This window comes from Somniosus microcephalus, chromosome 11 (assembly GCF_052327205.1).
Source record: "Somniosus microcephalus isolate GS21.2 chromosome 11, FLI_Smic_1.0, whole genome shotgun sequence".
NCBI classification, from domain to species: Eukaryota; Metazoa; Chordata; class Chondrichthyes; order Squaliformes; family Somniosidae; genus Somniosus; species Somniosus microcephalus.
In genome coordinates, this window is record NC_140997.1 from 65,856,932 (window position 1) to 65,877,977 (window position 21,046).

The following is a 21,046-nucleotide window of genomic DNA, read 5'->3' on the forward strand; positions in this document are numbered from 1 at the left end:
TAGTCAATGTTGATTGCACTAATCGACAAATGCAAAAGAAGCAGATTCTGTTAGCAGCAGTTTAAAGTAGGGTTGGACTTTTTTTCCCCCCCAGTCCCGAACATGACTTGTATACAGCAGCAGCGTAGTTTCTGATGTTTGCTGTTGGTAAAAAGTTCATTGGAAACCTTTCTAACTTATTTATATTGATATAAGTGTCATTTTTTCTTTTAGCCTTTCAAGCAACTGTTCCTTTTTGTGCTTCATGGAACTCTCCCCACTTCTCAAAAGCTTCCAACATTTCTGTATCACTCTTTCAATATTTGATGCTTTGTGTCCATAGAAAGCTACTGGCTGCATCATAGTTTCTAGCCATCTTTTTAATTCTGCAAGACATGCTATTCTTCCAAGTCTTACTCAACCTTCAGCTACCGTTCTCATCAAGAGCAATCTAAAGAAAGAACTTGCATTTATATAGCGTCTTATTCTTATTGTCAAGAGTTTTTGCAATACAGTCACTATTGTTATGTAGGAAAATGTGGCAGTCAATTTGCAGAGCAATGCATCACAAACAGATGATCAGTAAATAAGTTTTCTGGTGGTGCTGGTAGAGAAATATTGGCTAGGACCGCAGGATAACTCCTCGTTCTTTGAATAGCGCTCGGAGGCTATAAGTCCATGAGTAGGCAGACAAGGCCACGGTTTAACATCGCATCTGAAAGCAGCACTCCAGCCCTGCACAATTTATTTTCTGTATTTTACCTGTATTTCCTGACCAAGGATTTTAAGTAGAAACATCTTGACGCTTTTTGGATTGTCAGTTTATTTGTATGTCCACTTCTGTCGATCTTTGGATTCTGACCATCACCTTTGTTTTCTTGGAATTTCCTTTGAATCCAGAACATGGATGGCTAGGCATTCCACCGGGTTTTGTTCTCTCTTCTCACTTAATGGGCTACATTTGACTGTGGGCAGGTTTAAGATCAAAACATAGGAATGGTGTAGGCCTCAAGCCTGTTCCGCTATTCAATTAGATCATGGGTGATCTGTACCTCAACTCCATTTACTTGCCTCTGTTCTATAGCCCTTGATATCTTTACCTAGTGAAAATCAATCAATCAATCACAGTCTTGAAAATTTCAGTTGACCCAGCATCCACAGCCTTTTGGGGAGGGGGGGGGGGGCGGAAGAGAATTCCAAATTTCCATTATCCCTTGTGTGGAAAAAGTGCTTCCTGCTTTCAATTCTAAATGGTCTAGCTCTAATTTTAAGATTACGTTCTCTTGTTCTAGATTCCCCCACCAGAGGAATTTTTTTTTTCTCAGTAGCTACTCTATTGAATCCCTTAATAATTTTAGATACCTTGATTAGATCACCCCTGAATTTTCTGAACTCAAGGGAATACAAGTCAAGTTTATGCAACCTGTCTTCATAATTTAACTCTTTAAGCCCTGGTATCATTCTGATGAATCTGCATTGTACCCCTTCCAAAGTCAATGTATATTTCCTGAGGTTCGGTGCCCAAAACTGAACACTGTATTCCAGGTTCTGTATAACCGAAGCATCACTTCCTCACTGTTGAATTCCAACCCTCAAGATAAAGGCCAACATTAAATTAGCCTTTTTAATTACTTTTTGTAGCTGTGCACAAGCTTTTATTGATGTGTACTATGGACACCTAAATCCTTTTGCTCCTTCACAGCTCCTAATCAAGAAAATATTCAAATTTGACTTTCTCAGATCCAAAGTAGATGACCTCACACTTCCCTACATTGAACTCCATCTGCCAGCTTTGCCCACCCACTTAGTCTATGTAATTTTCTGCTCCCATCAACATAACTTAGCGGAGCACACCCACCGTCCGTTCGATACTTCTAACATATTGAGGGCCGATATGTGGAAAATTAGCCTCCCCAGGGCAGCCTGCTATGATACTCAGAAACCCAGCTAGGCCGGAAGAAAGTGGGTCCGGGGGGGGGGGGGGGGGGTAGGGGATCTGATGTGGTAGCAGCCCAGGTTGTTTTTGTGAAGCCTGGTTACTTCCACACCACAAATGAATTAAAACTTACCTGCTGGGTGCTGGCAATCCTTAGATTGCACCGCCAGCTGATACTGTACAGATCACACACTGCCCAATGCAGTCCTAAAATGCCGATCAGGGGCCTATGTAAATAATAGTACCCTTATTTGCATATTTAAAGGGCCTACCGTCCAACTAAGCAGTAGGCCCTGGCAAAGATAGGGACAGTCACACACACTGTGGGAACGGGGCAGTAAGTCATTATGAAATGGGTCTGCCAGAGATACCTCCTCAGGTTCAGTGGCATCATCTGCATCTGTAAAGAGAGTTATGCTGCTTTCACTTGTACAAGTAGTACTACAAGTAGTCAAAGTTACAGTGTAACATTGAAACCCCCTGGTGATCTGAACCAGATTCATCATTTGCATGTATTTCTTTCATCGCTTTGAAGGCAGACTTAGCTAACACTAGCGATGGTGAAACTTGGTTCAAATCATTGGTACTTTATTCCACTATATAACTTGTAGTTATGATCAGATTTTCTTAGTTAAATTGGTACAACTTGTCTTTATATAATGGTACAAAGAACAGTCCATGGTTTCCCAGATTGGTGGGTCAACTTACTTGGTTTTCTATCTAATCCTCCCAACATTTCTACCCTCTGCTTCAGTGAAGGATTGTAACCACTTTTCCCTGAAAAAAGACAAGACTGTCCTTGCAGCCTCCCCTGGACATGAAGTTAGGTAACTTTACTGCTGATTCTTTCGGGACTGTGAGCTAACAGTTGAGCTGCCAGTCTAATTTTCTTGGATGTGGAAGGTGTATGCCGAAAAGTACTTTAACAAGCACCCCCCTTACTGTCTGAAAAAAGCTGGATGAATTCAGATTAGGGAATGGGATACATGAAAGGAAACTGATAGGTGGTTTAGAAAGGTAGGTGGTTTAGAAAGGTAGGCCAAAATGTATGCAGATATTTAATAGGTAGGCGAAGAGGATGTATTGTCAGATTTCTTCATCCTGTATTTTCTTAATCTTCAGATATTTTCACAGTTGTACTCTGCCAAAGACATTCGTAAGGAATCTAGTCAGCTTGGCTCATGTCCTGGCCACCATTTATCCTTCAATCAGCACTATTGAAACAGATTAACTGATCATTTATTTAACTGCTGGTTGTGGGACAGTACTGTCTACAAATTGGCTGGCATTATTAGATCCCAATAGTGTAGTAACACTGTGTGGTAAACCACTGTTATTGTTTACACTGTTGTTATCACTACACAAGGTTACCTCTTGCCTCGCACGCTGTTATACCTAGGCATACCTCAGCTGACTCCGCCCATGGCTCCGCCTGCTTGCCCAGGTATAAAGGTGATTGCTTGGCTAGTATTCTTCCTTGCTGGAACCGATCACCCACGAGGTTGGGCTCTGTTATTTAGCCAATAAAAACCTATAGTTACTATCTTAACTCGTCGCTTTTCATGGAATGAATTGATAGGTATATCAATTTTATTGGCTAAATTTTGAAATGACTGACCAGCCCCAACAGCCGACTTGGCTGCGAGCCCTCCGACTGCCGTACCTGGATCTAAATCCACAGGCAGCGAATTCAGCCCTCGACTTCGATCACTGGCTGAGCTGCTTTGAATCCTACCTGGTAGCCTCCGGCGTGCCATCGGAAGCCGACAAACTAAGAGTTCTGACCGCCCAGGTGAGCCCTAAAGTATTTGCACTCATCCGGGACCTTACTACATACGAGGAGGCCCTCGACCTGCTAAAAGAGCAGTACCGGAGCCCAGTAAATTCAATGTATGCCAGACATCTCCTAAGATCCCGCTCGCAACAGCCAGGAGAGTCTGTAGATGAATTTTTACGGGCGCTACAAACACTCGGCAGGGACTGTGACTTTAAAGCTGTATCGGCTGCACAACATGCTGAAGGAAATATCCGCGATGCCTTCGTGAAAGGCCTTCGGTCCGACTACTCACGGCAAAGACTGCTTGAATCAAAGGACCTCGAATTGAAAGCAGCTACAGCCCTCGCTCGCTCCCTAGAAGTGGCCCATCGGGACCTCGAGGCGTACTCCGGGTACAGTGCTGCGCGGCCGTGGGACTCGGGCCCGACTCCGGCCGCAATACCCCTCGCACCGCTGCCCCCGGGACCTACTACGGCAGCAGAGCCCCGCGATTGGGCCGCCAGCTGCTATTTCTGTGGCCAAGCGAGACATCAAAGGGCGCGCTGCCCTGCAAGGAACGCGACCTGCTCCGGCTGCAGAAAAAAAAGGCCACTTCGCGAACGCCTGCAGAGGGAAAGCCACAGACGAGCAGTGCCTCATGTGAGTTGTGGGGGCGGCCATCTTTGATCAAGGCCACAGACGTCAGCAGTGCCTCGTGAATCGTGGGGGCGGCCATCTTTGATCAAGGCCACAGACGCCAGCAGTACCTCATGTGAGTCGTGGGGGCGGCCATCTTCTCCGCCATTTTGTTCGCCGCACGCGGCTGCCATGTTGTCTCCAGACCCGACCACCGCCTCACCTGCCGACGACAGCAGCTCACTCAGCCATACACTGGCCTCCGTCACGCTTGACCAAGCTCTCCCGCATCATCTGTCCAGGTCCACGATGGACATCGAGGTAAACGGCCACGCCACGACCTGCCTGTTCGACAGTGGGAGCACGGAGAGTTTTATTCACCCAGACACGGTGCGCTGCTACTCCCTCACTGTCCGGCCAACGCGCCATCGGATCTCGCTGGCGTCGAAGTCCCATTCAACAGACGTCAGCGGATACTGTGTGGTGACCCTGTCGGTTAGGGGCACGGAATATAAAAACTTTAAACTTCTCGTCCTGCCCCAGCTCTGCGCTGCCATCCTACTAGGGCTGGATTTCCAATGCCACCTCCAAAGTGTCACTTTGGCATACGGTGGACCCCTCCCCCCACTCACAGTCTACAACCAGCAGTTTTTAAACCGCCCGCCGCATACCACCTGCGGCCTCTCCACTCTCAAAGTCCCGCCCCCCTCCTTGTTCGCTAACCTCACCCGCGACTGTAAACCCGTCGCTACCAAGAGCAGGCGGTACAGCGCCGGGGACAGAGCTTTTATTAGCTCTGAGGTGCAGCGTCTCCTGAAGGAGGGCATCATCGAGGGGAGCACCAGCCCCTGGCGTGCCCAGGTCGTAGTCGTTAAGACCGGCAATAAAAACCGCCTGGTCATCGACTACAGCCAAACCATAAACCGGTACACCCAGCTGGACGCATATCTGACATGGTCAACCAGATTGCACAGTACTGGGTATTCTCCACCATCGACCTTAAATCGGCCTATCACCAACTCCCTATCCGCCCTGAGGACCGCCAGTATACCACCTTCGAGGCGAATGGCCGCCTCTACCACTTCCTTAGGGTTCCCTTCGGCGTCACCAATGGGGTTTCGGTCTTCCAAAGGGAGATGGACCGGATGGTTGACCAGAACGCGCTGCAGGCCACGTTTCCTTATCTAGATAACATCACCATCTGCGGCCACGACCAGCAGGACCACGATGTTAATCTGGAGAAATTCCTCCGTACGGCCCAACGGCTGAATCTCACTTACAATAAGGAGAAATGTATGTTTAACACCTCGCGCCTTGCCATCCTCGGCTGCGTAGTAGAGAACGGAATCATCGGCCCCGACCCCGAAAGAATGCGCCCCCCTCATAGAGCTTCCCCTTCCCCACTGTCAAAAGGCACTGAAGAGAACCCTGGGGCTCTTCGCTTACTATGCCCAATGGGTGCCCAATTATGCGGACAAAGCCAGACCCCTTATGAAGTCCACCTCCTTCCCCCTGACAGCAGAAGCATGCGCAGCCTTCTCCCTCATAAAAAAGAGACATTGTGAAGGCCACAATGCACGCAGTGGATGAGTCCATCCCTTTCCACGTGGAGAGCGATGCATCCGACTTCGCCCTAGCTGCAACCTTTAACCAGACGGGGAGACCTGTGGCCTTCTTCTCAAGGACCCTCCAGGGCCCTGAGATCCGACACTCTTCTGTCGAGGAGGCGGCCCAGGCGATTGTGGAAGCGGTACGACGCTGGAGGCATTACCTGGCAGGCAAACGATTTACCCTCCTCACCGGCCAGCATTCGGTTGCTTTTATGTTTAATAACAAGCTGAGGGGCAAAATCAAGAACGACAAGATCTTGAGGTGGAGAATTGAGCTCTCCACCTACGAGTACGATATCTTGTACCGGCCTGGTAAACTCAAGGAGCCCCCAGATGTTCGATCACGAGGTACATGGGCCAACGCGCAAGTTGATAGACTGCGGACCCTCCACAACGACCTCTGCCACCCCGGGGTCACTAGACTTTACCACTTCATTAAGGCCCGCAACCTGCCCTACTCCATTGAGGAGGTCAGGACCTTGACCAGGAACTGCCAAGTCTGTGCCGAATGCAAACCGCATTTCTATAAGCCGGACAGAGCAAGCCTGATCAAGGCCACCCGCCCCTTCGAGCGCTTGAGCATCGATTTTAAGGGGCCCCTCCTGTCCTCTGACCGTAATGTGTACTTCAACATTATTGACGAGTACTCCCGTTTCCCCTTCGCCATCCCCTGCCCAGACATGACCAGTACCACGGTCATCAAATGCCTGAACGACCTCTTCGCCTTGTTCGGGTTCCCGAACTATATACATAGCGACCGGGGCTCATCCTTCATGAGCGAGGAACTTCGCCAGTTCCTGCTCGCGAGAGGTATTGCTGTGAGCAGGACCACCAGCTACAACCCCCGGGGGAACGGGCAGGTGGAAAGAGAGAACACGACAGTTTGGAAGGCCGTCCTCTTAGCCCTAAAGTCTAAGGGCCGCCCAACCTCTCGCTGGCAGGAAGTCCTCCCGGCAGCGCTCCATACCAGCCGGTCACTGCTTTGTACTGCCATTAACGCCACCCCCCATGAGCAAATGTTCATTTTCCCCAGGAAGTCGACGACGGGAACCTCGCTACCAACATGGCTGACTTCTCCGGGGCCCGTCCTGCTGCGGAAGCACGTGAGGACCCATAAAACGGACCCCCTGGTCGAGAGGGTGAACCTCCTGCACGCCAACCCCCAGTATGCCTATGTGGAATACCCAGACGGGCGGGAGGACACAGTCTCCTTGAGACACCTCGCACCCTCGGGCACCCGAGACACCACCGTTATCCCCCACCACACCCCCAAATCCAGCTCCTGTAGGCAGCATGCCGGAACCCCAGGGGCCTTCGTCGACCACGCAGACACCAGCATTAACAGCGGATACTGCACCACCGCCGCGCCGGTCAGAAAGGCTTGCGAGGCCTTCTGATAGACTGACATACACGAACTAGTAGTACACTTCACCTCGCCGGACTCAATTTTAAACAAGGGGTGAATGTGGTAAACCACTGTTATTGTTTACACTGTTGTTATCACTACACAAGGTTACCTCTTGCCTCGTACGCTGTTATACCTAGGCATACCTCAGCTGACTCCGCCCATGGCTCCGCCTGCTTGCCCAGGTATAAAGGTGATTGCTTGGCTAGTATTCTTCCTTGCTGGAACCGATCACCCACGAGGGTGGGCTCTGTTATTTAGCCAATAAAAACCTACAGTTACTATCTTAACTCGTCACTTTTCATGGAATGAATTGATAGGTATATCACACTGTAGTATAGTAGCAGTGACAATACTTTAAAAAGTAACTCATTGCCACTTTAGGATTTCCCAAGGACATGAAAGGCACTAAATAAATGAGTTATTTACTTGTTCTGTTGCCTCACAGCATTCTGACTGAGTTGAAGATCTTTTCACAATCTATCAAGCAAAGCTATAGTCTGTAGCTAAATTCTTACGCAGGATGACTTGCAGCAGAATCTTTCAAAAACCAGTCTATCTAGTCCAAAACTGGATAGGTAGCAAATTTATTTGTCATGTACCAAGTAATCGTGCATCCAAAGGTGGCAGAGCCATGTCTCCTAGCCTGGGGACCATACTTTGCAATATTCTGTAAACTCCCCCAGAATCTTTGGGAACACAACTTTATAACTATCCCTATTTTTCAGGGAATGGTCAGAAGAACTGACTCAACAGCGATTGTACTGATGGCCAACAAACTAAACTCCTGATCCTTTTTCTTCGCCCCCCCCCCCCCCACACACACACACACACACACAAATTTGCTTCCAGTTTAGGTGGAATTACACTTATTTATTGAATAAAGGTATCCTCCACATATTGTGGAAATGTTGGTACATGCAACTAAAATCCAAATCACAACCAGGTCTATATCTTTTTGATCATGACCCATGAGTTTCCCTTCTGCAAGCTTATTAAAATTACTAAAACTTGAGTGATGATATACCCAATTTTGCTTGAATAATTGTTTAATTTGCAGTAGTTATTTTTCTCAAGGAAAAATGAAATCAATTTATTGTACTCACTGGATTGTTCCCTAACACAGTCAGCAGAAACAGGTCTCCAAACAACTAGCCATCTATTATATATTCAACTCGCTGGAGTGCCCGGCAGTGCCGAGGGTTTTTTGAGGGCATGTTATGAAAAAAGTAGAAATAACATATACATAAATAAATAAATAAATGAATGAATGAATTTGTCTGTCTGTGTGGGAAGGGGAGAGAGAGAGAGAGAGGCTGGGGGGGAGAAGGGAGAGGCTGGGGGGGAGAAGGGAGAGGCTGGGGGGGAGAAGGGAGAGGCTGGGGGGGAGAAGGGAGAGGCTGGGGGGGAGAAGGGAGAGGCTGGGGGGGAGAAGGGAGAGGCTGGGGGGGAGAAGGGAGAGGCTGGGGGGGAGAAGGGAGAGGCTGGGGGGGAGAAGGGAGAGGCTGGGGGGGAGAAGGGAGAGGCTGGGGGGGAGAAGGGAGAGGCTGGGGGGGAGAAGGGAGAGACGGGGGGGAGAAGAGAGAGACGGGGGGGAGAAGAGAGAGACGGGGGGAGAAGAGAGAGACGGGGGGAGAAGAGAGAGACGGGGGGAGAAGAGAGAGACGGGGGAGAAGAGAGAGACGGGGGGAGAAGAGAGAGACGGGGGGAGAAGAGAGAGACGGGGGGAGAAGAGAGAGACGGGGGGAGAAGAGAGAGACGGGGGGGAGAAGAGAGAGACGGGGGGGAGAAGAGAGAGACGGGGGGGAGAAGAGAGAGACGGGGGGGAGAAGAGAGAGACGGGGGGGAGAAGAGAGAGACGGGGGGAGAAGAGAGAGACGGGGGGAGAAGAGAGAGACGGGGGGAGAAGAGAGAGACGGGGGGAGAAGAGAGAGACGGGGGGAGAAGAGAGAGACGGGGGGAGAAGAGAGAGACGGGGGGAGAAGAGAGAGACGGGGGGAGAAGAGAGAGACGGGGGGAGAAGAGAGAGACGGGGGGAGAAGAGAGAGACGGGGGGAGAAGAGAGAGACGGGGGGAGAAGAGAGAGACGGGGGGAGAAGAGAGAGACGGGGGGAGAAGAGAGAGACGGGGGGAGAAGAGAGAGACGGGGGGAGAAGAGAGAGACGGGGGGAGAAGAGAGAGACGGGGGGAGAAGAGAGAGACGGGGGGAGAAGAGAGAGACGGGGGGAGAAGAGAGAGACGGGGGGAGAAGAGAGAGACGGGGGGAGAAGAGAGAGACGGGGGGAGAAGAGAGAGACGGGGGGAGAAGAGAGAGACGGGGGGAGAAGAGAGAGACGGGGGGAGAAGAGAGAGACGGGGGGAGAAGAGAGAGACGGGGGGAGAAGAGAGAGACGGGGGGAGAAGAGAGAGACGGGGGGAGAAGAGAGAGACGGGGGGAGAAGAGAGAGACGGGGGGAGAAGAGAGAGACGGGGGGAGAAGAGAGAGACGGGGGGAGAAGAGAGAGACGGGGGGAGAAGAGAGAGACGGGGGGAGAAGAGAGAGACGGGGGGAGAAGAGAGAGACGGGGGGAGAAGAGAGAGACGGGGGGAGAAGAGAGAGACGGGGGAGAAGAGAGAGACGGGGGAGAAGAGAGAGACGGGGGAGAAGAGAGAGACGGGGGAGAAGAGAGAGACGGCGGGTGGGGGGGAAAGAGACTGCTGGATTTAGTTCGGGATTAGCCTGGAGAGAGAGATGGGGGGAAGGAGCGCCTCAGGCCTGGCCCAATGGACCCCTGCGAAGGAAGGAAGGCGGCGAGCTCTCCCTCCCTCTCCCACCCCCTCTTTCCCTTCCTCACCCTCTCTCTCCCTCCCTGTCTCTCCCCTCTCCCTCCCCTATCCCTCTCTCCCTCCCTGTCCCTTCCCTCCTCCCCCCTGCTTTCCTCTCTGTCCCTCCCCTCTCCCCCCACCTCAGGCCCGGACACTGAGCCGAGCTCCGGGACCTGGCCGCGGGGGTGGAAAGGCCGAGTCCCCAGCCCGCGGCCCCAAACAGAGCCGAGCCCCGGGACCAGGCCGAGGGGGGGAAAAGGCCGAGCCCCGGGACCGGGCCAAGGGGGGGGGGGGGGGGGAGTGCCCGAGTCCCCAGTCGCAAACGGAGCCGAGACCCAGGACCGGGCCGAGGGGGGGAAAGCCCGAGTCCCCAGCCGCAAACGGAGCCGAGGGGGGGAAAGCCCGAGTCCCCGGCTGGGGCCTCCAGCTCCACAAGGTGGGGAGACCTTCCCTGGAAGACAACTGAGTTCCTTCATACTTGAAATGGATCACTTCATTTCTAACTGTTCCTAAATGCTATTTAAAACTGAATTAATTTGTTCTTTTCCTTAGTTCCCTGTATTAAAGTTCAGGTTTTTAAGCACCCCATAGCTAAGAAGACAACTGCACTACATGATCGGGCATTAAGGCATATAGAACAGGAAGGTGGCAGCTGTTAAAATGTGAATAAAAGTAAAAGCGGAGGTAAAGATGGCCGAATAAACGGCAGTTTGAAAGATTAGGCCCCGCCCCCACATGCCATGAAACGCCCCCCCGTAGGATTGGTCAACCTTCACGTCACTCAATGCTAATGAGCGGATTTCCCCCATATGATTGGCCAACCGCTAATGAGCGGAATTTTGAACGTTTTTTGTCTGCTGTCCGAACAATTTTTGTCTGATCAAAAAGTAAATACGCCTAGGACACCCTCCTAATCATAGCCTTTCTTTTGATATAACATGTGTAGGTACGCTCTATAACTTGAGTGATGCCCGGACAGACAGAACTATCCTTTTATATATATTAATTAATAAAATAATAAGATACATCCCTACAATACCCCGTTTCTCAAATATCGCAAATACTAAACACTTAAGTGGTTTCTTCAATTAAAAAGACGGTTCACCACATTTATGGCACATTACTTTATTCCTTGTGATCAAAAAACAGGAATCAGTAATAAGATCTCCATTCGTCTCATACTATTAAAAAAATGTATTCATATAACACCTTATCACATCTCAGAAATGTCACAAAGCACTTCGCAGTGAATTATTTTGAATGCTGCAGCCACCTTGTGTATAAGATCCCACAAACAGCAATGAGATGAACAACTAGTTGATCTGTTTGAGGGTACAGCAGAGGATAACTCCCTACTCTTCCTCAAATAGTACTATTCGATCTTTAATGTATACCTGAACCAGACAAAAGTCCTGGTTTTACATTTCAACCAATGGATGGCACCTCACAATGCAGTACTGCACTGAAGTATCAGCCTACTTTAAGAACTGAAATCCTGAAGTGGGGCTTGAATCCACATTTCAGATTGAGGTTAGAGTGCTAGCAACTAAACTATGCTGGCATATTATTGTACAGATGATGCTTTAAAAAATATACATAAATAGCTTTTTGATTCTATCTCTAGGATTTAGGGCCTGCGAGCTGGTTAACAGAGCAGGATGCATTTTCCACTTGTGTCTGTCCATATTTAGGACAGAGTCCGATTACTACAGAACATTACAAACTGCTTCCTTTCCTCTACATAGCAGGGAGCCCTTTTCATTCCATAATAGCACTGCTGGTGTTAATTTTTTTTTCAAATCAGCAGAGAGCCAGATAAAATTATAGAATTGAAAGTTTCTGGGCCAGGTACAACTTTGAAGATCGCTTCATCATCCTCAAGAATTGTTTTATATTATAAAAGCACAAAGCTCACTAACTTCCCTTTATGTTAAGGCCGAAAAGGTGCACAAGTGGCGGCATAACAAAAGCCTCCGTGTATGCTACCCATGGACAAGGGATGGAGGCATTAATTCAGAGAACATTAGAATTGAGGTCCCAATGATTGAAAATTTGGTCTATCAGTTACATGAAAAATGAATTTAGGATGGTTCCACCTTCATCACGTAAAAAAACCCAGCTCCTTTGTGTTGTGTGCAGCAGCTAACGAAGACCTTGTATACAATGGCATGAGTAAAGATCACCTAACTGCAAATAGCAATTTATGACATTTTTCTGTGGAGTGCAAGAAAACCTTGAAGTGCAATCTGATGCAAATAAAGCTATACTTGTGAAATATTAAACCTTTGGAGGGATAAAATACGACAAATTCGAAGATCATTCTCAATGGTATCAAGAGCATAGTCATGGTTAACATTCATAGACTTCCTCTCTTCCTACCACGTTTTGTTTTTTGGAGGTGCAGGGAAAAGAGAAAAGAGTGCTGATGCCAGTAACAGTGTGAATGTAATAAATTTATTGGAAATACGGTCCTGGATGTAAATTTGTAGCAGTACAATATTTTATCATTTTAATTTAATTAGTTGAGTTTTTATAAACACTGCACATAATACAAACAGGATTCATATCCAAGTACATATATATAATGCACCATTTCCCATTCAATTTTCTCCAAAAAGAACTTCCATATATATAGTTCCTTTCACAACCTCAGGATACCCTAAAGCGCTTTACAGCCAACAAAGTACTTTAAGTATAGTCACTGTCCCAGGTCCTAAATAAATGCATAATTTTTTTTCTAACATTTCTTGGTAAATTAATTATACGTTTATCAGGATGGAATTATAGTATAAAGGAGGTTACAGGTAGCTCATTAGCTCCAGCAGGAGTGGACTGAATGCCCATTACAAAGGTCAGGGTTATAATTTCAGTCTGACATTTGAAATCTATTACCTGTACTCATCAGTTTTGCACATTCATGGCCACACTTGGCATGGGAGTCCCTTCGTGGCAGAGGGACCTAAATCTCAACAGTGAACATTAGCTCATCCTGCTGACTCCGTTTACTGACCGAGTAAAATTATAATGCCGGAGGAATCCGGGCAAGACCTGGTCCATCACAACCTTTCAGGCTGCAGGACAGTTTCATGATGGGGGCTGGAAACAGGATTTCTTTTTTTAAGCAGAGGGGAGAGAGACTGTAATTCTCTCAAAATATATCTTTAAAAAAAGTACTGTTGATATTTAATTTACCTTAAAGCAGTAACAGATGCAAGGATGGAAGCTGCAATCAAAATGAAATGGCATGCATGTATGATTTTATGCTCTTTGTATTAATCTGTATAATGCTGAAGAATGATTTTCCTCACAAGATGAAGCTAAACCATTTTTTGTGAAAGTTTAAAAGTACCACGCACCATATACCTCCACCAAAGGACATTCTTTATTACTTTTGCCAGCTAAATGTAAAATACAGCCAAGAATCTACATTGCTAAAAATAAGTCTGGTACAATAAGGGTGAGTGCGTACTGTAATATACGAAAGGAACTTCAATCTTCATCATTTTGTGTTTTATAATGTCCAAAGCAATTTCCCCAAAGCATTTATGAAAATGATGAAATCACAAACCTACAGAACACAGTGGTGATCACTGGGGTGGGTGGAAAGGGGAAGGAGGGGAAGACGCGGGAGGAAGAGAAGAACGAGCACAAAGTGAGAGGGAAAGAAAAAGTAAGAATGGGGTGAAGTTATGTGAGCTTAAAAAGGGTAGATGTTCTCAAAACATCTCTGCAAGCAATACTGACTCTGGATTGCCGAGAAAGATCTGAACAAAGAAAGCAAGCAAGAAAAGAGAGATCAATTAAAAAACACTTATTTGGTCATGGTGTGCCACTTTCAAATACATTTGAGGGTTTATTCAGAGTTTTATTCATACAAATGGCAAAACCTGCATGATGAAGTTACACAAAAATATCCATGACCTTTTATTTCCAAGTAACAAAACAGGAAGAAAAAAAGCACTTTAAAGTGTATGCATGGAAACACCTAACCCTTTGGTTTACCATGAATCTGTCAATGCTTTCATGAAGAGTCTTCCAGATTGTGTACCTTGCAAAATGTTTACATTAAAATGGTTGATGACTACTACTGAATTTCAATCACAGTAAACAGAATTACAGGCATCGGAGAAGCACTTTGCTAAACTAGCATACACCTATAAGAGAAAGCTAACAAAAAGATCAGGGTGGTGTCATCTTCCTCACACAAGTTCCATGTAGTATATCCGATCTTTTTTTTTTGGGCTGTTTCTGGAGTCCATAATTTCTCCCAGCCTTGGTTTTCTTACTGGATGGCCATCTTCAAGGGCAAGTCAGCCAGTGAAGTAGTTATCCAACTGGAATCACGTGTCTGGGGATTGCAGAAATAGATTTCTTTCTTTAGGGCCCCAGTTTTCCAAATTACCTCTCAGCAGGGTTTAGTACTTTGTGACTTGAAATGTTCACAGGGCAGATGGAATTTAGATTTTCAAAATCACTCTGTACGCAGTAGGATAGCAATCGTTTCTGCACCTACACCCTCGATACTTCTGCAGTTCTTGTATGACAGAAAGACAATCGTGTAATTCAGACTGGGCGCTATGGCCCTTGATCTTGGGGTGCAGACCATTGTATTAAGCATATCCCTGAGTGCAGCCTTCTGACTAATCACTCCGAATGCACGGGGATTCCTAGATTACCTCAGATTAAGCCCCAGAATGCATCAACACCTGCCATGGCGCGGCTATAGATGCCTGTGGCCGAGTTGATTCTGGTGGATGCCTGACCTCATTGAACCAGAGAGATCCACTGTATTCCAGTTCATACCCACGCCGTCCAACCTTCATACAGTTGCGCCAAGTTATCTAGATTAGTAGCTTCTTTAATCACGAAATCAACCTAGAAAATACGAGTGGAAAAAATGCTTCTTAATTAATATAGACTTTACTGAAATATATTATGGGTTAAAGCTCAACATAATTGTAGATGAGACAAAATTGAAGTCAAAATGCTCCAGAACAAATTCAAACCGATTCCTAATAAGTTAACAGCTATAATTCATTGAAGTATTTTAAAAGGTGCCTTTAATTCTCTGCCTAGCAAATTTGCAACATAATATCTTACATATCTGAGATATATATAACCTTAGTATAGCAAATACATTTGGCTATGATGTGTAATTTAATTACTAGAAAGTTTAATTTTACATACGTTATCTTCGAAATTTATTTTTGTCCTCATTCTCTCGCCCTTAATTTTCCCTCTTCTCCTGAAAGTAGCAAATTATGGTGGGGTATGTTTCCTCATTTCCAAAGTACTCTGGTACCCAATCTACATGTGAGCCTACACAACAAGCACTGATTTCTTATTCACCATGGAGGGCATTGGAGCAGAGTTCAATCCTGTCCCCTCAGTTGACACCCCTACATGTGGGGCTTGCCAGCAAGGATCACTGGATAATAATCGATTGGTTGATGATAGCCCTCCCTATCCCAGAAGTGGTGAGGCCAACTGTAGCACCACTACTGCCACCCCTCGAGATGCGTTAACTCAGCAAAGAGCAGGTGGTGATCCTGCCACCTTTCTGGAGTATATGGTTCAGTACCACAGCAAACATGTATCCACTGAGCTACTGACAGCCATTACTGAATAGAATGAGAAACAAATCGTGGATGCTTTTCTGCTGTTCTGAATGGGAGCAAGTTAATGTTCCAGTTAGAGCAAGGGTTTGATTATTATACTGTGTGTCATCTGTTTTAAAAGCACAAACAAGTATACAAACCAATATTTTTTTAAATTCTATCATGGGATGTGGGCGTTGCTGGCAAGGCCAGCATTTATTGCCCATCCCTAATTGCCCTTGGTGGTGAGCTGCCTTCTTGAACCGCTGCAGTCCGTGTGGTGAAGGTACTCCCATAGTGCTGTTAGGGAGGAAGTTCCAGGATTTCGACCCAGCGACAATGAAGGAATGGCAATATACTTTCAAGTCAGAATGGTGTGTGACTGATGTTACAATCGGGCACTTAGAACTGTTGAAGGTACTTCAATGTAAATTGATTAGAATCAGGAAACAAACAGGGAATGAATTAACATTTATAGTGTGGTGAATAAGATTGACTAGAATCAGTCAATTTAAAGAGGCGTTACCCAAATTGTCACATGGTCCTAAATGAGAAATTATTTCATTTTGCATTCTCCACAAGCAGGCTGAATTGTGAACCAAGGCAAATTTGTCAAGTCACAGCATGATGCTTAGGCAGCAAGCATTTTGTACAATAATTGTGAGCAGTCATCATAAATGGAGTACTGCATTTTGCTTAATCTTTAAAACCTGGTGCCGATATGCTGAATGAACTATGAAGTTTTGCAATGGTAATGTTAAAAGGACTACTTGTGTGAGCATAGCAGCTACTAATATGTAAAATTCCAATTTGTGCGTGAACCATAAGTATACTAATTTTAGTTTGGTTTTGCCTGCTTTATTTGCTCGTTATGTGGCCACATATGGATCATAGCATTTATCATTGTTACCACATCAACTGCACAGCATAGAATTTCTTTCTTTTGTTTTTCTTAAAAGGACATCCTAGTATGGTATTTTCTGGAGGTTCATCACCCAAAGCCAACGTGGGCTCTTGGGAGTCCTGAAGAAGTTATCAAAAAACAGACAAGCTAGTTTAAGAAAAAGTATATTTGAATGTCCAATCTAACTACTGCTGCAGAAAGACTTTGTCCATGTTAAGACTTGACACGAGGTACCTTTCGCGGAGGGAAAAAACAAATGAAATGAACATATCCTGGGGTTTACACTACATAGGAGTAGGAGATCACATGCAACGTGTGCTATCTGCAATGTTATGTTGACATTTTCATTTGCATCCTTAGACTCTGGGGAAACCATGCTTTATCAAGCAAAGTTACACTCCAGTGTGTGGAGGATGAGGATTGAACAAGAATTTAGTAGATGCGATACTAAGAGCAGCATATTGTCTGGCCTAGAGGTCACAGCACAAAGACATTTAGAATTTGCTTGCTACTGATAGAGGGAGCTGGCAATTTCTATCCCCAACGCCCCACCCCCAACAAAGCACAGCTAAAATTCAGAATTCACCATATAGGAATCTCAGGCTTGAACACAAGTTTTACAACTTAGCAGACCCCCAATGGAGGAACGACATGCTTCTGCCACAACATCTTTTGTGACTGCAAGAGTGGCATATTATCTCGTACTGACCTCTCCGCTGCATTTGACAGTCAGCCATTCATGTATTCTTCCTCCAGCGCCTCTCCTCCATCCTTCACCTCCATAGTACTGCCCTCGTGGGGGCCACACTTACCCGTTCCAATGTAGCTAGCACATCTCCAGCAACGGCTTCTCTTTCCCCACACAATCACCTCCAGAGTACCTCGAGATTCCACTCCTGCTCCCTCCTTTTCTCATTTACATTTTGCTCGTCAGTGGCATTATCCATCGACACAGGGTTAGTTTCTATTCTGTATGCTTATGATGACATCCAGCTCTACCTTTCCACCGTCATCTGATTGCCTGACAAACATCATGCCTTAGGTCAGCCAGAACTTTCTCCAACTGAACATTTGAAAGATGGAAACCACACTCGTCTCCTATCAAAAACTTCATTCCCTTGTCACTGATGCTGCTTCCCACCTTGGCTGCTCACTGGGGCCCAACCAGATAGCGCTTATTGTCTTGTTGGATCCAGAGCTGAGCCTGAAATTTCATTCTAAGATTACTAACTTCCACGTTCATAACATCACGAACCTCCATCTGTACATCACTCCTACCACTTAAATCCTTAGCCACGTCTTTGTTACCTCTCAATGACATCTTTGTCAGCCTCCTGACCTTCACTTCAAAAACTCCAATTCCTTCAAAACTTCACTGCTTGCATCCCGTCCGACTACAAGTAATGGCTACCCAACATCCCATACCTGTCAATCTCCACTCAATCTGTGACCTCATTCTCATTCACAAATCCCTCCACAGCCTTAAAGTATCCTACCACTGCAACCTTCTGCAGCCTCATGTACAAGCCTGTGACATTCAATCTTCCACCTTTGGCCCCAAATGGCCCCTCCTCTCTTCCAGCATTGCTCTCTGGAATGCTTCTCCCCACAAACACCAGTGCCTCTCTTTCCACCATGAAAAACCTCCTTTAAATCTGTGTCTTGAACCAAGCTTTTGGTCACCACTCCTAAATCTTCCATTACTGTTTGGTGTCCATTTCTCTTGTAAAGCATCTTGGGTAGTTTTCTATTTTAAAAGCAGTATACAAGTGAAAAATACATAAATTATCGTTAGAAAACAAATATGCCATGACAATGTTGTACCTGTTCAGCAACAGTCATCCTCCTGTTGGGATCCACATCTCTGCCTTCCAACTTGGCCTTCACTCTTTTCCACACACTAACAGCATAGGAATTCCGTTCCTGAACAGCTAAAAATAAGATAACATTGTGCCTTTCAACTTTCATAAAATTAGACAATTTTAGCATGTACAATCGAGATTAAACGCAAATCACAAAAAGCAAAGTATAGATACATTCCAAATATTTTTGAAGTGGAGTCATTTACATAGGCAAACACAGCAGCCGATTTGGGGATGGCAAGGTTGCATAAACAGCAATGAGATAAATGACCAGTTAATCTGTTTTGACCGACAGAACTCCCATCTCTTCGAGCTGTGCTACATTTATATCCACCCGAATAAGACTTGGTTTAATATCTCATCCAAAAGCTGGCACCTCCAACAATGCTGCAGTCCTTCAGTACTGCACTGAAATGTCAACCTAGATTACATGCTCAAGTCCTGCATTGGGGCTTGAACCTGTGGCATCGAGATTCAGATGAGTGCAAGCTCAGAACCAACCCCTTTAAATTACATACCATGAAGAAATAAAGCAGATTTTTGGCCCATTATGTAAATGCGATCAACGAAGCTGGTCAAATATCAGTCTGTGTTAAATAAGGGTCATAGTGATAAACTACCCAATTCACAAGTACTAGGCACTTTACTGAAACAGAAATGTACCTTACCTTTCCCAGTCTTGGGGTCTCTTGCTGCCTTCTTCGGACTTGGAGCAACATTCTTTCCTGGTCCTATAGTTGTGCCCGGTGGAGTGTTTGCTGAAGCAGCAAGATTTCTCTGAGCCATCTTTCGTGCATTCTGTGACATAACTTCTGGTTGTGTCTTTTGAGTTGTACTGCTGCGAACAGCTGCAGGGGGGGAAAGTATATGGTACATAACCTAATTCCACACGACTGGACTTTTGTAGAAAGGTGAATAAAAAACCCACATTTTTTAATTAAAAAAGATTTTTATTTCGAGAGACTGGATGGTACAGTGGGTTAAGGACATTGTCCTTTCACTTGAGACCTGCTAATGCAGCCCGGACAGATGAAATAAAAGTATTTTCTTGCTGCAGGATTTGAGGATGCTGAGTGAGCTTGTGCAGTCGCAACCCTGTTGAGTAGACATGGGTTCATCAACAAAATTGCCTAAAATTCAGAATAAATTGCTAACCTCACTCAGGAGACCATCCAGGTGGTTGTAATGAGAAATGGAAAAATGTTAGTCTTCTCACAGCAGGTAGTCTGGCTCGTTCTTTGAATACAGTGCAATTGCCACATAAAAATAGGATATTCTTCCAATTGTATGGGAAGGCACCTGATGCTAACACCATCCCTTTAAACCTTAATGATATCTAGGGCCCTCACCCTATTCAGCTGTACATCGAGCCTTGCTCGAATATATAATCAGTACTCTTATCCCACTGTCAACGACATACTGAACTACTGTGTGGAAGGATTTTAGTTGTCAAATACAATCTTGGAGAAGAGCTATACTATACTACACTATACTGGAGAAAAGGGGCAACAGTGATCACCATAGACAAACGACATAGGTAAAAAGAGGGATGAGGTCCTGCAGCAAGAATTTAGGGAGCTAGGTGAAGGATTAAAGAGCAGGACCTCAAAGGTTGTAATCTCTGGATTACTCCTGGTGCCACGTGCTAGTGGGTATAGGAATAGGAAGATAGAACAGATGAATGCGTGGCTAAAGGGATGGTGCAGGGGGGAGGGCTTTAGTTTCCTGGATCACTGGGTCTGCTTCTGGGAAAGGTGGGACTTGTACAAGTCGGACGGTTTACACCTGAACCAGAGGGGAACCAATATCCTTGCGGGGAGGTTTGCTAGCACTGCTGGGGGGGGGGGGGGTTTAAACTAACTTGGCAGGGGGATGGGGTACAGAGTGGAGCTATAGTAGGGGGTGATTTACAGCCAAATACAGAGGAAAAAACAAGTCAGCTGGGAAGGCAGAGCAAATATGTGAAGGCAAAAGGGAATATGGCAGGGCTGGAAGGCATATATTTTAATGCAAGGAGTCTTGCAAATAAGGTGGATGAACTGAAGTTGTTGGTGAACACATGGGAGTACGATATTGTTGCTATCACGGAGACATGGTTGAGGGTGGGTCAGGACTGGCAGCTCAATATTCCGGGGTATAGAATCTTCAGGCGAGACAGAGGGGGGTGTAAAAGGGGAGGGGGTGTTGCAATATTAATTAAGGAGTCAATTACTGCTGTAAGGAGGGACGATATTAGCGGGTTCCTCTAATGAGGCCATATGGGTAGAACTTAAAAACAAAAAGGGGGCAAGCACTTTGCTGGGAGTGTACTATAGGCCCCCAAACAGTCAGGGGGAGATAGAGGAACAGATATGTAGGCAAATCTCAGAAGTGCGAAAATAATAGGGTAATAATAGTGGGGGATTTCAACTTCCCCAATATAAATTGGGATAGTCAGAGTGTGAAAGGCTTAGAGGGTGCAGAATTCTTAAAGTGCATCCAGGAGAGCTTTTTGAGCCAACATGTAGAAAGTCCTACAAGAGAGGGGGCGGTACTGGACCTAATTCTGGGGAATGT

The 21,046-nt window shown here is 46.1% G+C and overlaps 1 protein-coding gene across 3 annotated transcripts in view; it reads right to left on the reverse strand.

The window, feature by feature from the left end:
• Window positions 1-12,559: 12,559 nt before the first annotated feature.
• Window positions 12,560-21,046, reverse strand: part of smg1 (SMG1 nonsense mediated mRNA decay associated PI3K related kinase) — a 177,176-nt gene continuing 168,689 nt past the window's right edge. For all 3 annotated transcript variants that reach the window (XM_086000818.1, XM_086000817.1, XM_086000819.1), the window contains exons 61-63: window positions 19,159-19,338; window positions 18,453-18,559; window positions 12,560-15,002 (exon numbers count right to left, since the gene is read on the reverse strand). In XM_086000818.1, the coding sequence (XP_085856944.1) occupies window positions 14,925-15,002; window positions 18,453-18,559; window positions 19,159-19,338 (365 nt within the window). In that variant the 3' untranslated portion in view covers window positions 12,560-14,924. The remainder of the gene's footprint in view (window positions 15,003-18,452; window positions 18,560-19,158; window positions 19,339-21,046) is intronic.